Source organism: Columba livia, chromosome 5 (genome assembly GCF_036013475.1).
Source record: "Columba livia isolate bColLiv1 breed racing homer chromosome 5, bColLiv1.pat.W.v2, whole genome shotgun sequence".
In the NCBI taxonomy this organism is placed as follows: domain Eukaryota; kingdom Metazoa; phylum Chordata; class Aves; order Columbiformes; family Columbidae; genus Columba; species Columba livia.
The window spans coordinates 24021781-24035353 of NC_088606.1; the positions used below are offsets into that span (position 1 = coordinate 24021781).

Below are 13573 nucleotides of genomic sequence, written 5' to 3' on the forward strand. Positions count from 1 at the left end.
GGCGCATGCGCAACTGCTGCCCCCGCCCGTCCCCGCCTGCCCCTCCCCTGCCCCGCGGCCTGGCGCCTGGGAAGACGACGGAGGCGGCAAGATGGCGCTTACCAGGTGCGTTTGGCCAGCCTTAGCTAGTCTGGACGGGTGGCTGTGCTCCCTGGCTTGCCTTCGGCTTCCCAGCCGTCTTGCGAGGCTCCGGCCGACAAGAGAGGCCGCGCTAGGGACCGCGCTGCGAGGCCGCGGCCTCTCCTGTGCGGTGGGTCCGCCGGCCGGGGAGGAGGCCGGGCCGCGGCCTGAGGGAGGGCGGCGAGGGCCGAGTCGGGGCTGGGCGGGCCGGACCAGCTGGCTTGTGCTGCTTTGTCGTGCCCGGGCGTGAGGGGTGTTTGGCGCTGCCTCTGGGTCAGGGCTCTGCCTCCCTGGTGTGTGTTCTGCGGGCAGGAGGAGCTGCTCTGCCTCGGCGGGGTGGCCGGGGCTCCCCACCGTGAGCGAGGGCGAAGGGTGTTTGTGGTGAGCCGCTGCATCTCTCGCACGCCCCGGGGGTGCAGCTTCGGCGGTCTGCCCTGCAGGGCCGGCTCTCTCGGAGGGGAACGCGGCCTCATACACCACGGAGAAGGGCCCCGCAGTCTAGACGAGATGGAAAATGGGAAGTCAAGAAATTGTGTTTCGACTAATTGGCCTTCGCCAGGAGGTATCTGGAGTTACGGAAGGAGCTTGTTGACAGATCTTTTTGTAGGCGTTTGCCTTGAGAGAAAGGAAGCGCAAGTCTTTGGGACTAAGGGCTTGTTTTCTTTTTCTGCTCCGTAGTAGTGGGAAGAATCCACAGTGCTGTGTGACATTTTTGTCAAAGAATGGGCATTGTTACACACTCGCATTCAAACAAGATGTGAATATGGATTAATTTAACATCAGATTTTGTAGGGGTCTTCTAGAATGCTGAGGGAGCACACATTGTTTTTCCCCCTGTAATCACAGGAGTTACTGCCCACTGGTTTATGAGAACAATACTCAAATTTCATAAATTGTTTCTTAATCTGCATGAAGTGATTGTAGAGAAAATAATGATTTAGTAGCAGACTGAAGCATAAGTGAGTGTCACTGCGTGAAATTATCAGAATTAACTTTTTATGTGTCTCTTTTTTTGGTGTTGACTGTGGGTGTGCAGTTTCTTACCTGCTCCAACCCAGCTGTCTCAAGACCAGCTTGAGCTAGAAGAAAGAGCAAGAGCTCAAAGATCCAGGCAGACTGCTCTAGTCTCATCACGAAGGGAACCTCCCCCATACGGTTACCGGAAAGGATGGATACCACGAGTGCTAGAGGTAGATATTTAAATTCACATTGTCGTAGTAGTGTCTCTCCTCATGTGTGTGTGTGTGAAGTATATTTTCTGGAGTAGAAATAAAGCTGCTAGTGAGGGAGAAAATTGTTAGAGTTGGAAGGAAACTTAAAAATTTGTCAAAAATTCATTGTTTAAGTATGTTACTGGAAAAAAGGGTTCTGGACAATGATCTGTGTATTTAGCTGTAATCCTTGCCAGTTTAATGTAATTTCATCTGGAAGTGTCAAAAGATAGAAGGGAAAATACAGATGGATAACTCTGGTTACAAAATTGTTTTAGTATCATTTCTCACCGAGCCACAAAAGATTTTGAAATGGTACTTGATAATAACATCTGAGACCTGCTCTGGTAAGTCAGAAGTCAGTGTTCTTAGGACAAGGCATGCTGTTGAGGTTTTGATACATTAATTTGTGTGTGATCCTGCATTGTCCCCAAATGCTATCCTTTCATGACCTGGTGACAGCCTTGCCTTCATTTATGCTTGAGTTCCATTTTTGTGAAGATGGACTCAACACTACCATGGTGATGCACTAGTGTGAGAGCAGGTGACTTCAGGTAGTAGTTCTGTCAGTTCCCTAAAGTAAAACATTTTTATGCAGGTTCAGCATTTAATAAAGTGTATGATGTTAAAAATTATACCTTCATTTTAGTTCCATCCCTACATGGTTTATTACTAAAGTTAATATTCTAGTGCTTATTCTTTTTAAGTGGTAGCAAAAGAACTTCTTAAGAAATCAGGTGAAGATTTTCAAAAAGCTTCCAGCATCTCTGGGCCACAAAGTGATACGCATGTCAAAAAGACTGTTAAGGGCTCCGTTCTGCCTCATAAATAAATGCAGATTGTTGAAGAGCTATAAATGTTTCCAAAGTATAAACTTTGTCCAGTGATTCTGGAATACTATAATTGAAAAAACAAAATCTGTTCTTAATAGATAAAGAGTTATGCAAAAATACGAGGAATGACATGTTTTGTTCTGCCTAATACTTGAACGTTGATTCTGTTGAATGTGGGACATGGAATGGAAGATTCTTTGCAGCGAATAGTTACTGCAAGATGTCTATGCACTTCAGTATCTTTTCTTTCAGTAAATTCTGTAGTCCCATGCTCTCTTACCAGGTAAAATAATAAAGTTACTAGAGCATTCTGGCAATGTTTTGTTGAAATCAGTCCATTCTTTCATTCCATTTTCCACCTGTGCAAATATTATACCATTATTTTTGTGTTTCATTCACTCTTTCTTTTGTGTAGGATTTTGGAGATGGGGGTGCTTTCCCAGAAATTCATGTGGCCCAATATCCATTGGATATGGGCCGAAAGAAGAAGATGTCCAATGCTTTGGCTGTGCAGGTGGATGCAGAGGGAAAAATAAAATACGATGCAATTGCTCGACAAGGACAATCAAAGGACAAGGTAAGATTTCTTTAGTATGTAGGCTGGCATGTATACTTGGAGAAGTGATATGTACGCATCACATATACTTAAACTCATTGATCTGGTATTAGACAAATGGATTGCCTCCTTGAGCTACAGTCCTGCTTTCTTAAAGTTAGACAGACATGGGCATCACTATGTGATAGTCTCCCTTATGTAATGAGAAGGTAAGGCAAAAATGGTGAGAGCCTCTACTCGAAACTTACCTGATAGCTCAGTGGCTTTCATTGGAGAGCTTTCCAGTGAAGGCAAGAAACTGGAAACCAACCTGATCGCAGGCAGCCTCATTTCAGTGTGTAGAGATGGGGGACAAAAACAACAACAATCACCACACAAACAAGAAAACACAGTCCAGCTTTCAGAATACTACACCTTTTGTCTTGCTTGTTTAGCATTTGAAGCTCGTGGCTGTTTTCAGTATTGAGTGCTCTTTCAATTTTTTTTTTTTTTTTTTTTTTTTTTTTTGTAATTGTAGCAGAAAGTATTGCCAGTGGTTATACTCCAAAATTGTTGTGTTAAATTCATTGATGGCAAGATTCTCATCAAGTTCAATGGGAGCCAGCTTCAGTTTCCTGTATACAGTAGCCTTTTTGAAAATGAAGAGATGACACTTTATCTAGAAGTCCTAACTAGTACTGAGGAGACCAGTTACTTGGGTCTCTGACATTGACTTTGAGGAGTATCTACGTCTGTCTTTTTAAACGTAACAGTAGACTTCATTAAAACTTGAATTCTCTTAAGCAGGAGTTGGGGACTAAAAAACTGCTAAGCCATGACCAAATGTTTGACCAGCTGCTTGTTATAGGAAGCATCTCCTGTAAATAATAGGCTAAACCAAAGAAAATCTAAAAAGAGGGTTAACTTCAGAGGGTTTTTTAGTGGAAAGATATGAATAGCTGTTTTCAAAATAATTTGACTTGTCCAGCTTTAATTTAGGATGCCTTGAAAAGTTTATTGGTATGTAAAATGCCTCATGTCTTACTGTACATAAGGAAGGGAAAAAAACTATCTAAGCAGAAAAACAAAAGGTGAACTTTACCTCTCAAACAAAAAATAGGGTGAGAATTCTAAGAATATCAGAGAATCTATCTTTTTTAACAGATTTTTTTTTGTTGTTGTTTTAAATTGAGTGTCTTTATTTATCAAGAGGAAGGTACTAAAATATTAACTACTCTTACAGAATCTTGTAATGCGAAATATTTGATACTTGATACTAAATAGAAATTTGACTTATCCCAAAGCAGAAAAAGTAATTTGGAGTAGATAAGTAGACAAGAATTAATAATTGTACTGATAAACACAACAAGAACAACAAAACCAAAAAAAATACCATCACCACAGTGTAGCTAAACCCTAATTTGTATAACTTGTTAACTACGTCCTTGCCTACCTGTAGGATGAGGTTTGACATTCATACAATAGAACTGCTCAGATAGGGATCTAAGTATGTTTGAAAAAGAACTGGTAATGATAGTATGCCTTAGGCAAAAAGTGACTAATCTTTCATTGTGCCTTATTTGGTTCAGCATCAGGAATATACTTAGAAAGGTAAAGTTAACATTTGTCATATTCAATTAATGAAGATCTGTACCAGCATTCATTCATTCATTCATTTCCATATGGCATCTATAAGGAAGCAGTAATATTCTCGTTTTGTGGCTGTACTCACCAGGATGGAAGAGATGAGTGGTTTTTCCAAAAGTGGACTCTGTAGAATTGGTATTGGGGTTTCCTAAGCCTAAACTCTGCCTTCTGGATCAGCTTGATTCTGATTGCATCCAGCTGGATGTAAATGCTGAGGATAAAAATTAAGTATTGTGTTTCAAGGGTCAGGGTAAAACTGAGGGAAAATGAGATATTTGAAACAATTTCACTACTATTGCTTGATGTGTTTTGCAGGAGGGAGGAAGCGTTAGCAGAGACTCATAGGGAGCAGTTCTTCAATGATCTGTGTTGAATATTGTGGAATATTTTCTGTAGGAGAGAACTTCTGATAGTACATTGTCAGTAGGATTACGTACAGAAGTTTCATTATCCTAAGAGCTGCAGTCATAATTCAAATAATTATTCAATCTTAATACTTAGAGCTAAGAGAAATAGATACTCAGTAGCCTGCCAGAAATGAGATCGAGTTCCTGATCCTGTTCTATGAGCTACTTGTTTGGTCTGAGTTAAGAAGTAAATTTTGCTTTTGCTACAGCTTATGGATTTTTTTGAAGTTGAATTTAATATTCTGCCTTCCTGTAGAGGCAGCAGTTCCATCACCCAGCCCCTGTATCTTGGTGGCTTGTCAGCAGTTTCTGTTATTGCAGTGGTTCATCTCTCTTGCATCTGTTCCCTTACATATTTAAAAAATAGTTGCTTCCGAGAATTTTCCTTGAAAAATGCTGACATAATGAGATAGTTTGACAAGCCTCCTGTTTGAGGCTGGCAGAAAGTCTGCTAGACACAAAATGCTGGATAATGTTGATGAACCTGGACACATGACCTTATGGATCTGAGGATGGAGTGCCATCTGGTTGTCCAGAAGAAGGATTTCCAGCATTAGCTGTGTGGTTAGCTCCTGTACCTCTATAGATTCTTCCAATACATTCTCTACTGATGTGACTAAAAGCCAGGCTAAAATAATGCATCAATAATGGATATATTCTGGTGAGACTAATACCCTCTCGCCTTATTAGGAAAATAAGGACATATAATTGCTTCCTGTGTTTTTATTAAGACAGAAGAGAGAGTGAAATAAAGGAATGGAATTATTAGGTCCATTACTTTTTTCTGGCAAGGCTGATTTTTCTGTGCAGGAGTTGGATTTCTTCTTAGTGGCCCACGGCTGCAGCTTAGATGTTAAAGGAGAAAAAAAATCTTACCTACAGATTTTTCTCAAGATGGTGAACTCAGCTGAAACATTCACAAGAGACTAGTTCCATTGTTGAAGGAACTCCTATCACAGTGATAGAATGAGTTAAGTAAATATGAATATAACTAAAATAATCAAAAGTATGTAACTCATAATGTATTTACATTTGTGGCAGAGCTTGGTTTGAGAGCCTATTGCTATTTTTTTTCTCTGGTGTGTGTGCCAGGCTTCCAACCAGGTAATTGTAATGGCTTCTAAAATATTATGTGCTTCATATGGAGAAACCGTTCTTTGACAAGGAAGGAATTCATTCTGGAATGCCTGCTGGTAGCTTCTCAATTTACATGTAGGATTGAGGAGTGCTGTACAGGGCTGCTCTGGATATATATAATAAAATATGTTCAGGGGAGGGATTTATATATTACAAATTAAGACATTTCTGTCAAGACGCTTGCCTCTATCAGGTGTCTGTGAAAGTCTGAGTGTGATTCATGTCTAAATCTTACCATGAGCTACCGTATTTTACACAACTAGTTAGGTAAGATTGTTCTGTTCCTGTTGACCCAGGCATGCACACTTCTAATTACTGCCTGTTAAAGCTCCCCCAGCCAGAGAAGGGATCGTCTAGCTGTACCAAAAATTGAGTGTTTTGTTTCTGCCTAGGAGATTCTGCTTTTCAGTAGCGATCAAAATGAAATATCTGAAACACAGGCTGATGCTTCCTTTTAAACTCCATAGATGAAAAATGGTAGTGAATGGGCATAATTTACATTGCTGTTAAAATAAGGTAAATATGTTGAAAAATAACACTGTGCAGCGTATTTTTCTGCCTGCGTATAATGCTTCAAAAAAGGACTCAAATTAGAGCATTCAAGAGTATCAGGTTTTTGCTCAAGACAAAAATTAGGGTATTTTCAGGCTAGTTTAATCCATATTATGGATTTCTTCCACATTAATGCAGCTTGCCACTTGCATGCAATATTTTAGGGTTTAACTAGTTTGTGTAGCTCATTTGTCCCTCAGTGTACTGTGGTTTTAGAGCACCTCTTAGATTTTTTTTTTTTTTTTTTTTTTTTTTTTGTAATTCTTTGTTTTCTGGAATACTCTGAGCTCTTTCAGCATACGTTGTTCTTCAGGCAGCAAGATATTTGGACTTAGAGTTAATTACTGTAGAGGAAAAGTGTTCTTCAGATGTTCTTCGTTCAGCATCTGAGAAGCCAGGATATTATTGGTACTAATTCAAAGGATTAAAATTTTAAGACTGAAGGTTGAGAAGCAGTAAAAAGCTCTTGTATGACAAATTAATGCTGAGGCTAAAGGTCAGTCTCATAGCTGGATGTATACTTTATGATTAACTTGAAATAATACTTGTAATGACTTTTAGCCCTTTGAGCTAAGACTTTCTAATGTTATTTTGCTGGACAAATGTGAAAAATGAATGTAACGCAAAAATTTTTTCCTTGTAGCCATCTAATAATGTTGTTTCCCCACATTGAAACATTGAAAATTGGGGCTTAAAGCTAGTCACAGCATGTTGTATGAAGACTGAAGTACCTATGTGAGGGAAAGTGTAAAGAAAAGGTTTCTCAAGCATTTATTTTTTCAAGAACATAGCAAATGTAATGACATGAAAAAATCTAGATGCTAAAAAACAGTTTGTATCAAATTCTTAATTAATCATTGAAAACTGAAGTACAAATGTGGATTTTTCTGTCTGGGGAGCCTGAATAAGAAAAACAATAGGAAATGGAAGCAGGAAACTGGTGTCTAATCCCAGGTCTTAGAGTGATTTACATTATTATATTTAATCAAATTGCTTCTTTTCTTCGATTATTCCATCTGTAAAATGCGGTCTAGAGTATATTCCTTTTCTATGTGAGTCATTGAAGGATATGTAATTATAATGCGTTTAGAGTTGTATGCAAGTTTTAATTAGTACCTAAGGTATAATCTAGGCCTGGGACATTTCCTTTGAAATATGTACATTTATTCATATTTGCCAGCACTAATAAAATACACTGTCTTTCAGATTATTTACAGCAAATACACAGATCTTGTGCCAAAAGAGGTCATGAATGTGGATGATCCTGAACTGCAAAGACCAGATGAGGAGACAATTAGAGAGGTATTATATGCACTGATGCACGTAGTTATCAGAGGTATATTGTGTGTCTTGCATTTGTGTTGAGATGCATTTTGTGGTACTTTTATCTTCAGATAACAGAGAAGACAAGAGCAGCCTTGGAGAAATCAGTTTCCCAAAAAATTGCAGCAGCCATGCCAGTTCGAGCAGCTGACAAACTAGCTCCTGCACAGTACATTCGGTATGTAGTGCTGGTGGGTGTGCAAGATGTTGCTACATGTAAAATTGATTAAAATTAGGATATTCCTTTAATTTCTGAGAACATAAATTCCTCTTGAATTATGTTCTTCGGGAAATAATGTGAAACTGGCTTAAGTATTTTGAATTAACCTGCTAACGATAACCTAGGTTGAAGTGTGTTGAAAAATGTCTTAACATGTCAGGAGTTGTGGCACATTGTGGCGGGGTTATTATTAGAACAACAAAATGTAGCTTTGTCGGGGGCACTATGAATGATGCTGTCCTGGAAACAGTCCTTACTGGGAGTTTAAACCCAGGACAACGCATGTAACAAGGTTTTTCCCGTATATAAAATGAGCAACTGGAAAGACTTGTAATTCCCAGGAGGCTGATACTTAGTTGTGATGATTTTCTGCTGCCACCACAGAAAAATTCCATGGCAGGGTTAGACTTGGCCTGAGGTGAATTCTGCAAAAAAGTGTGTGAAGAGGTTCTTAATAACCACTAAGTATTCACTAGGAATTCACAGACATAGGCAAAGAGTATTGTGACACGCTTTGTGTACTCTTTTAGTTTGTTTCTTCTGCTTTGGAATCTAGGTTGAAACAGGAGAGTATAGCCCTGGGTGGATATATTCTGCCTGGTGTGGTTGCTTCTGTGCGTTCAGTCCAGTGTATCCTCTGTGCAGTTACCTCCTCCTGGCATTCACAGTGGAAAAGTTTTAAACGGGTGTGGATAAAGTGAAAATGCAGCTAGAGCAGTGAACTGGGTGGAAATGGAGGTGGGAAAGGAGTATCCAGCTGTGTGCAGAGAACTGAGTGCTTTGATTGTTTTATTCAGGTACACACCATCCCAGCAAGGCGTTGCCTTCAACTCTGGAGCAAAACAGAGAGTTATTCGGATGGTGGAAATGCAGAAGGACCCTATGGAGCCTCCAAGATTCAAGTAACTATTCAAAACTTCTTCATGGCAAATAAAAGATTCTATAGTTTATTTCCATTTACAACATGCTGATTGTATTTGTTTTCTTAATTGTTCAGAATTAACAAGAAGATTCCACGTGGACCACCTTCTCCTCCAGCACCTGTAATGCACTCTCCTAGTAGAAAGGTATGAAATGCCATAGCTGTTCTCAGTTTTGAATTCTAGATAGATTCACAAATTCTACTTTGGTCTAGTTCGTTTTTGTGCATCTTTATTGCTCTTTTGATGGGATGTCAAGTGATAAACTTGGTGCCTGATGCATCTTTGGGGTTTTTTTTAGGTAGTTCTGAAAGTTCTCTCCTATGTACCTTGTCGGATATTTAGATTTTTCATATATTTCATGCAAGACTGCAGTGCTGGAGTTGTCCGTGGCATGGAAGGAGTTGCTTGAGGCTTTAGCCTTGGTACACTCATACTGCTTTTAGACAATACTGTTAAGCTAATCCTTAGTAACACAAGTTTGTGTGTTACAAGCTTAGCTGCCTTCTGAGAGATGAGTGTGATGGTGGTTCATGAGTTTCTTACAACCTGAACTGCCGTTAGATGTGCATGTTAACATGCTCGTTGTGAGTCAGTCTGTGTGATGAAAGTTTACAAGGATGGCTGAAAAGCTGTCATGACTTTATTCAGCGTTGGCAAAGGTACATTATTGCCGCTAAGAAGGCTTGTTTTTTTTGTAGCAGTGTGCTGAACTTTGCACTCTAATTTATTTCCATAGTTTCATAGCTGCCTTAGGGAAAGAAAACAGTATTTTCTTTTGCTATAAACCTAAAGATGACTTTGCTTCCTCTCTTAAATCAGATGACTGTGAAAGAGCAGCAAGAGTGGAAAATTCCTCCATGCATTTCAAACTGGAAAAATGCAAAGGTAATTAAGTTGTCATAAATTCACCTTTCTTATGTTGCACTCTGCTGGGAGACTGCTAGGAATGATTTAAGCCTGAATAATACTGGTTTTAAACTTCTAGATGTAGGTAAAGCGGCTGCTTCCATCATGGAGAACACACAATTGTACAGCTCAGTTTTTTTCTCTTCGGCCTATCTCGGTTGTCAAATTGATGGGAGTATAGAACGGAGACAGTATATTACTTCATGGTAGAGATTATGTATTTTGAGTGGAAAAAATAGCATTAGTTAAAATCCCCATAATAGTGGAGTATGTGGAGTCTGAAACCAAAGTCTCTGGAGCCCACAAAGTAAAGCCATTGAAACAAAAAGGGAAGGGTAATTCCCAGAGAACCAAGCATGTTTCTTTTTAGTACTGCGGTTTGAATTTCTGGGAAGTTCTTGTTGCATTATTTTACTAATTCATTTTCATCACTGGTTAGCTTAGCTATTCTTACTTCTTGTTTGAGTAGGTATGTTCTGTCCCTTTGATTTTTATCAGCCAGTAAGTTTATGTTTGGAGAGAAGGAAGAATCTATAATTTGCTGCAGGAACTGGTCTAATCATTCTCAAACTTACCAAGCTGTTGTTGTGAGGCAGCCTCTTCAAAGGGAGGAAGGAAAAGCTGCATGTTTGGATGTTGTAGGTTTTTTTTCTACCCCAACACAGCTGTATAACTGGGACTGACACTAATTAGTAGATCAAATTTTAGGTTACAGATGCTAAAACCAAAGCAAAAAATTTTGTAGAGCTCTAAAAAATCTTAAAATATCATCTATAAATACTTTTAGGTTTCAGCTTTTGAAGGCAAAATTGGCATTTAGTGTATCTTGCTTTTGCTGGCAGCCTTCCACCTTTCTCATTTGGAATCAGCTAACATCTTTAACAGTTTAGCGAAAACAATTTTTAAGCACAAATAGCTTAGGGGCTGGGAAACTTATTAAAAAGAGTGGACCGTATCAACCAAAAACTGTCATTTGTACTAAGATATAACTTGAAGGAAAATTGTGATTCAGATTTGAAGAGAGTGGCATTGGAGGGGAGCTTAGTGTTACCTGGTATGAATTTAAAGTACATATAAAAGGTCCATTGAGGTGTATTAATGATGGGTTGTGAGTTTCGTGTGTGTTTTTGTTTTCTTACAGAGTAAATATAATAATGTTTGCTGTCACGAATAAGTTAGTTTCTGTGAGTAACTGCCTCTGTTTCCACTATAGGGTTACACCATTCCATTAGACAAGCGTCTGGCTGCAGATGGCAGAGGATTGCAGACTGTTCATATTAACGAAAATTTTGCCAAGCTTGCTGAGGCTCTCTACATAGCTGACAGAAAGGTCAGGTGGTTGTTTAAACTGTTTTGTTCCATGCGGTTTTATCTTCTTTGTATATTTATTTCCTTGGGAAAATCAACTGTGAATAGGCTATAGCTTTTTGATTTGTCCTGCTTCTTGGCCAAACATAAGACATGAGATTTTATCCACAGTATCTTTGAATCATTGGCTCAGCGTGGGTTAAACTATTGGTGGTCATGGGTCTTGTTTCTCAGCTCTAACTGCTGTGGGTGTTTGGCATTGAACTTCATCTTTGTGGCTTGATTCCTGCCCTGTTTACCAGATAACTCCATGACAAAAGATCTGTTTGCATCCCAGGTGCTAGCTTTCTCTCCACTGTGTCTTATGTGTGCAGGCTCGTGAGGCTGTAGAGATGCGTGCCCAGGTGGAGAGGAAGATGGCTCAGAAAGAAAAAGAGAAACATGAAGAAAAGCTCAGAGAAATGGCTCAGAAAGCCAGGGAGAGAAGAGCAGGGATCAAAACCCATGTTGAAAAAGGTACATTTGCATGTTATTAAGATGCTATGTTGGGTTTTATTTTGTTTTGTTTTCCTAGCACAATCTAAAGTCTGGGTTTGGAGAAATAACCCAAGAACTTAAAATACCTAAATATGAACTGTAATTTCTAAGCATGACATCTGTTCTTCATATCTTTACTCGATAAGCCAGTGAATTTGGTTAATTCACTGGTCTGATGGGATCTGAATTTGAACCTCACAGCAGTATGTCAGGGTATACAGGTTTAGAACATTGTTGAGAATTTCAGAGTTGTTAACCAATCAGTACAAGTAATGGCTTCTACGGACTGTTCTAATTATTTTTTATTTTGAAAAGGCCTGTTGCAGATGAAGAGTGATTTAGTTTACGAGAACTAAACTATTTTTAAGTTTTCAAAGATGGTAAATGCAATATTCTGTCTCTTGCATTGTTATAACTGGTCTTGCGGAACTGTAGTTCTTTTGGCCCCTAGGCCCAAAAACTGATAATCTAAATCATAACTATTGTGATAATGATTGAAATGACATTTCAAAGATCAAGATGCTGAACTTACAGAGCAGTTACAGTCTCCCATTATTACTAAAAGGTGGAGGTTATGGTCATATAATGCCAATTCCTGCAGCTGGGATGGACAAACCTCTCCCACCAGGCTGGGGACTCACTGCCTAGAGAGTCACGTTGTTGAGAAGGACCTGGGAGTCCTAGCGGACCGTGTGCTGAATGTAGGCCAGCAGTGTATCCTGGTGGCAGTAATGCTAAGGGCACACTAGGCTGCTTCTGCTGGAGTGTTAGCAGTGAGTCAAGGGAAGTTATCACTTCCTTTTACTGGTGACCTGTTAGACTGCATCTGGAATACTGCGTGTAGTCATGGGTCCCCAGGTACAAGACAGACATTGATAAATGGGAACAAGTTCAGTGTAAGGCCACCAGAGTGGTCAGGGACTAGAGCATCTGCTCAGTGAGGAGATGCTGAGATAATGAAGCTTGTTCTGCCAGGAGAAGGTAGGCTTTGGGGGGGACCTAATGGAAGCTTACCCATACTGACAAGGAGATCAGGGCTCTTCACTAAGCTGTACAGTGGAAGAATAACACCGTGGTCAAAAGTTGAAGAAGGAGGTTCCGGCTACATCCAAGGAGAAAAATTTTCACCATGAGGAAAATAAGCAGTGTGAAGAAGTTGCCCAGGGAGGGTCGCAATCTCTGCCCGGGGAGGTTTTCCCCAGCTGAGTGTGCAAAGCCTAAGCAACTTGGTTTGAACTCATTCAGCATTGATGCTGCTTTCAGCAGGAGGCTGAGTTAGAGACTCCCTTCCCTTCCAACCTGAGTGAATCTGTGACAGCGAGTCACAGAACATTCTTCAAGGTGCTTTGATGCCTGCATGTTTGAACAATATTTTTACACTTAAAATGTGAAAGTATGATACGATGATCTGTAGGTGTTTTACGATATTAATTCCTAGATGAAAAAATATTCTAAGCTCTTGAAAGTTAGAACACGGTTGTTGGACATCCCTGCTTTAACTCTCATCAAGGACAGTTGTGGCATAAGAAAGCTGTGGCTTTCCATGTGTTCAGTTTGTTAAAAGTGTAACAGTTTAAGTGGTGCTAAGGGTCACTTCTGTAAAAGAATACTGAATTGAATCACTGTACCAGTGTCTGTGGCATAGTTATTCATTCTTCAAATATTTGTCTTTAATGAGCAATCTTGCGTTTGTTCAGAGGATGGTGAAGCTAGAGAGAGAGATGAAATCAGACACGACCGGCGCAAAGAGAGACAGCATGATAGAAATCTTTCCAGGGCAGCCCCTGACAAAAGGTGAGTCGCAGAGGAAAGCTGCTTTATTCCTGTCCTGGCGCTGCCTTCCCCACTGGGAAAACTGTTACACTGGGTTTTCTCCTTTTGCTTGATGCAAGTGTCTGAATTTTACCTTGTGGA

General features: G+C 39.8%; 2 protein-coding genes across 2 annotated transcripts in view; one reads left to right on the forward strand and one right to left on the reverse strand.

Annotated features, from left to right (window-relative positions):
* The window catches only part of ADCK1 (aarF domain containing kinase 1), a 93153-nt gene extending 92549 nt beyond the window's left edge, over positions 1-604 (reverse strand). The window contains exon 1 of the mRNA XM_065063807.1: positions 103-604. The gene's annotated coding sequence lies outside the window, so the exon portion shown is untranslated. The remainder of the gene's footprint in view (positions 1-102) is intronic.
* Positions 1-13573, forward strand: part of SNW1 (SNW domain containing 1) — a 16403-nt gene continuing 2830 nt past the window's right edge. Inside the window, exons 1-11 of the mRNA XM_005502366.3 lie at positions 1-105; positions 1157-1310; positions 2580-2741; positions 7649-7744; positions 7837-7943; positions 8783-8887; positions 8983-9052; positions 9728-9793; positions 11028-11144; positions 11497-11638; positions 13357-13453. Coding sequence (XP_005502423.1) covers positions 92-105; positions 1157-1310; positions 2580-2741; positions 7649-7744; positions 7837-7943; positions 8783-8887; positions 8983-9052; positions 9728-9793; positions 11028-11144; positions 11497-11638; positions 13357-13453 — 1130 coding nt within the window. The 5' untranslated portion in view covers positions 1-91. The remainder of the gene's footprint in view (positions 106-1156; positions 1311-2579; positions 2742-7648; positions 7745-7836; positions 7944-8782; positions 8888-8982; positions 9053-9727; positions 9794-11027; positions 11145-11496; positions 11639-13356; positions 13454-13573) is intronic.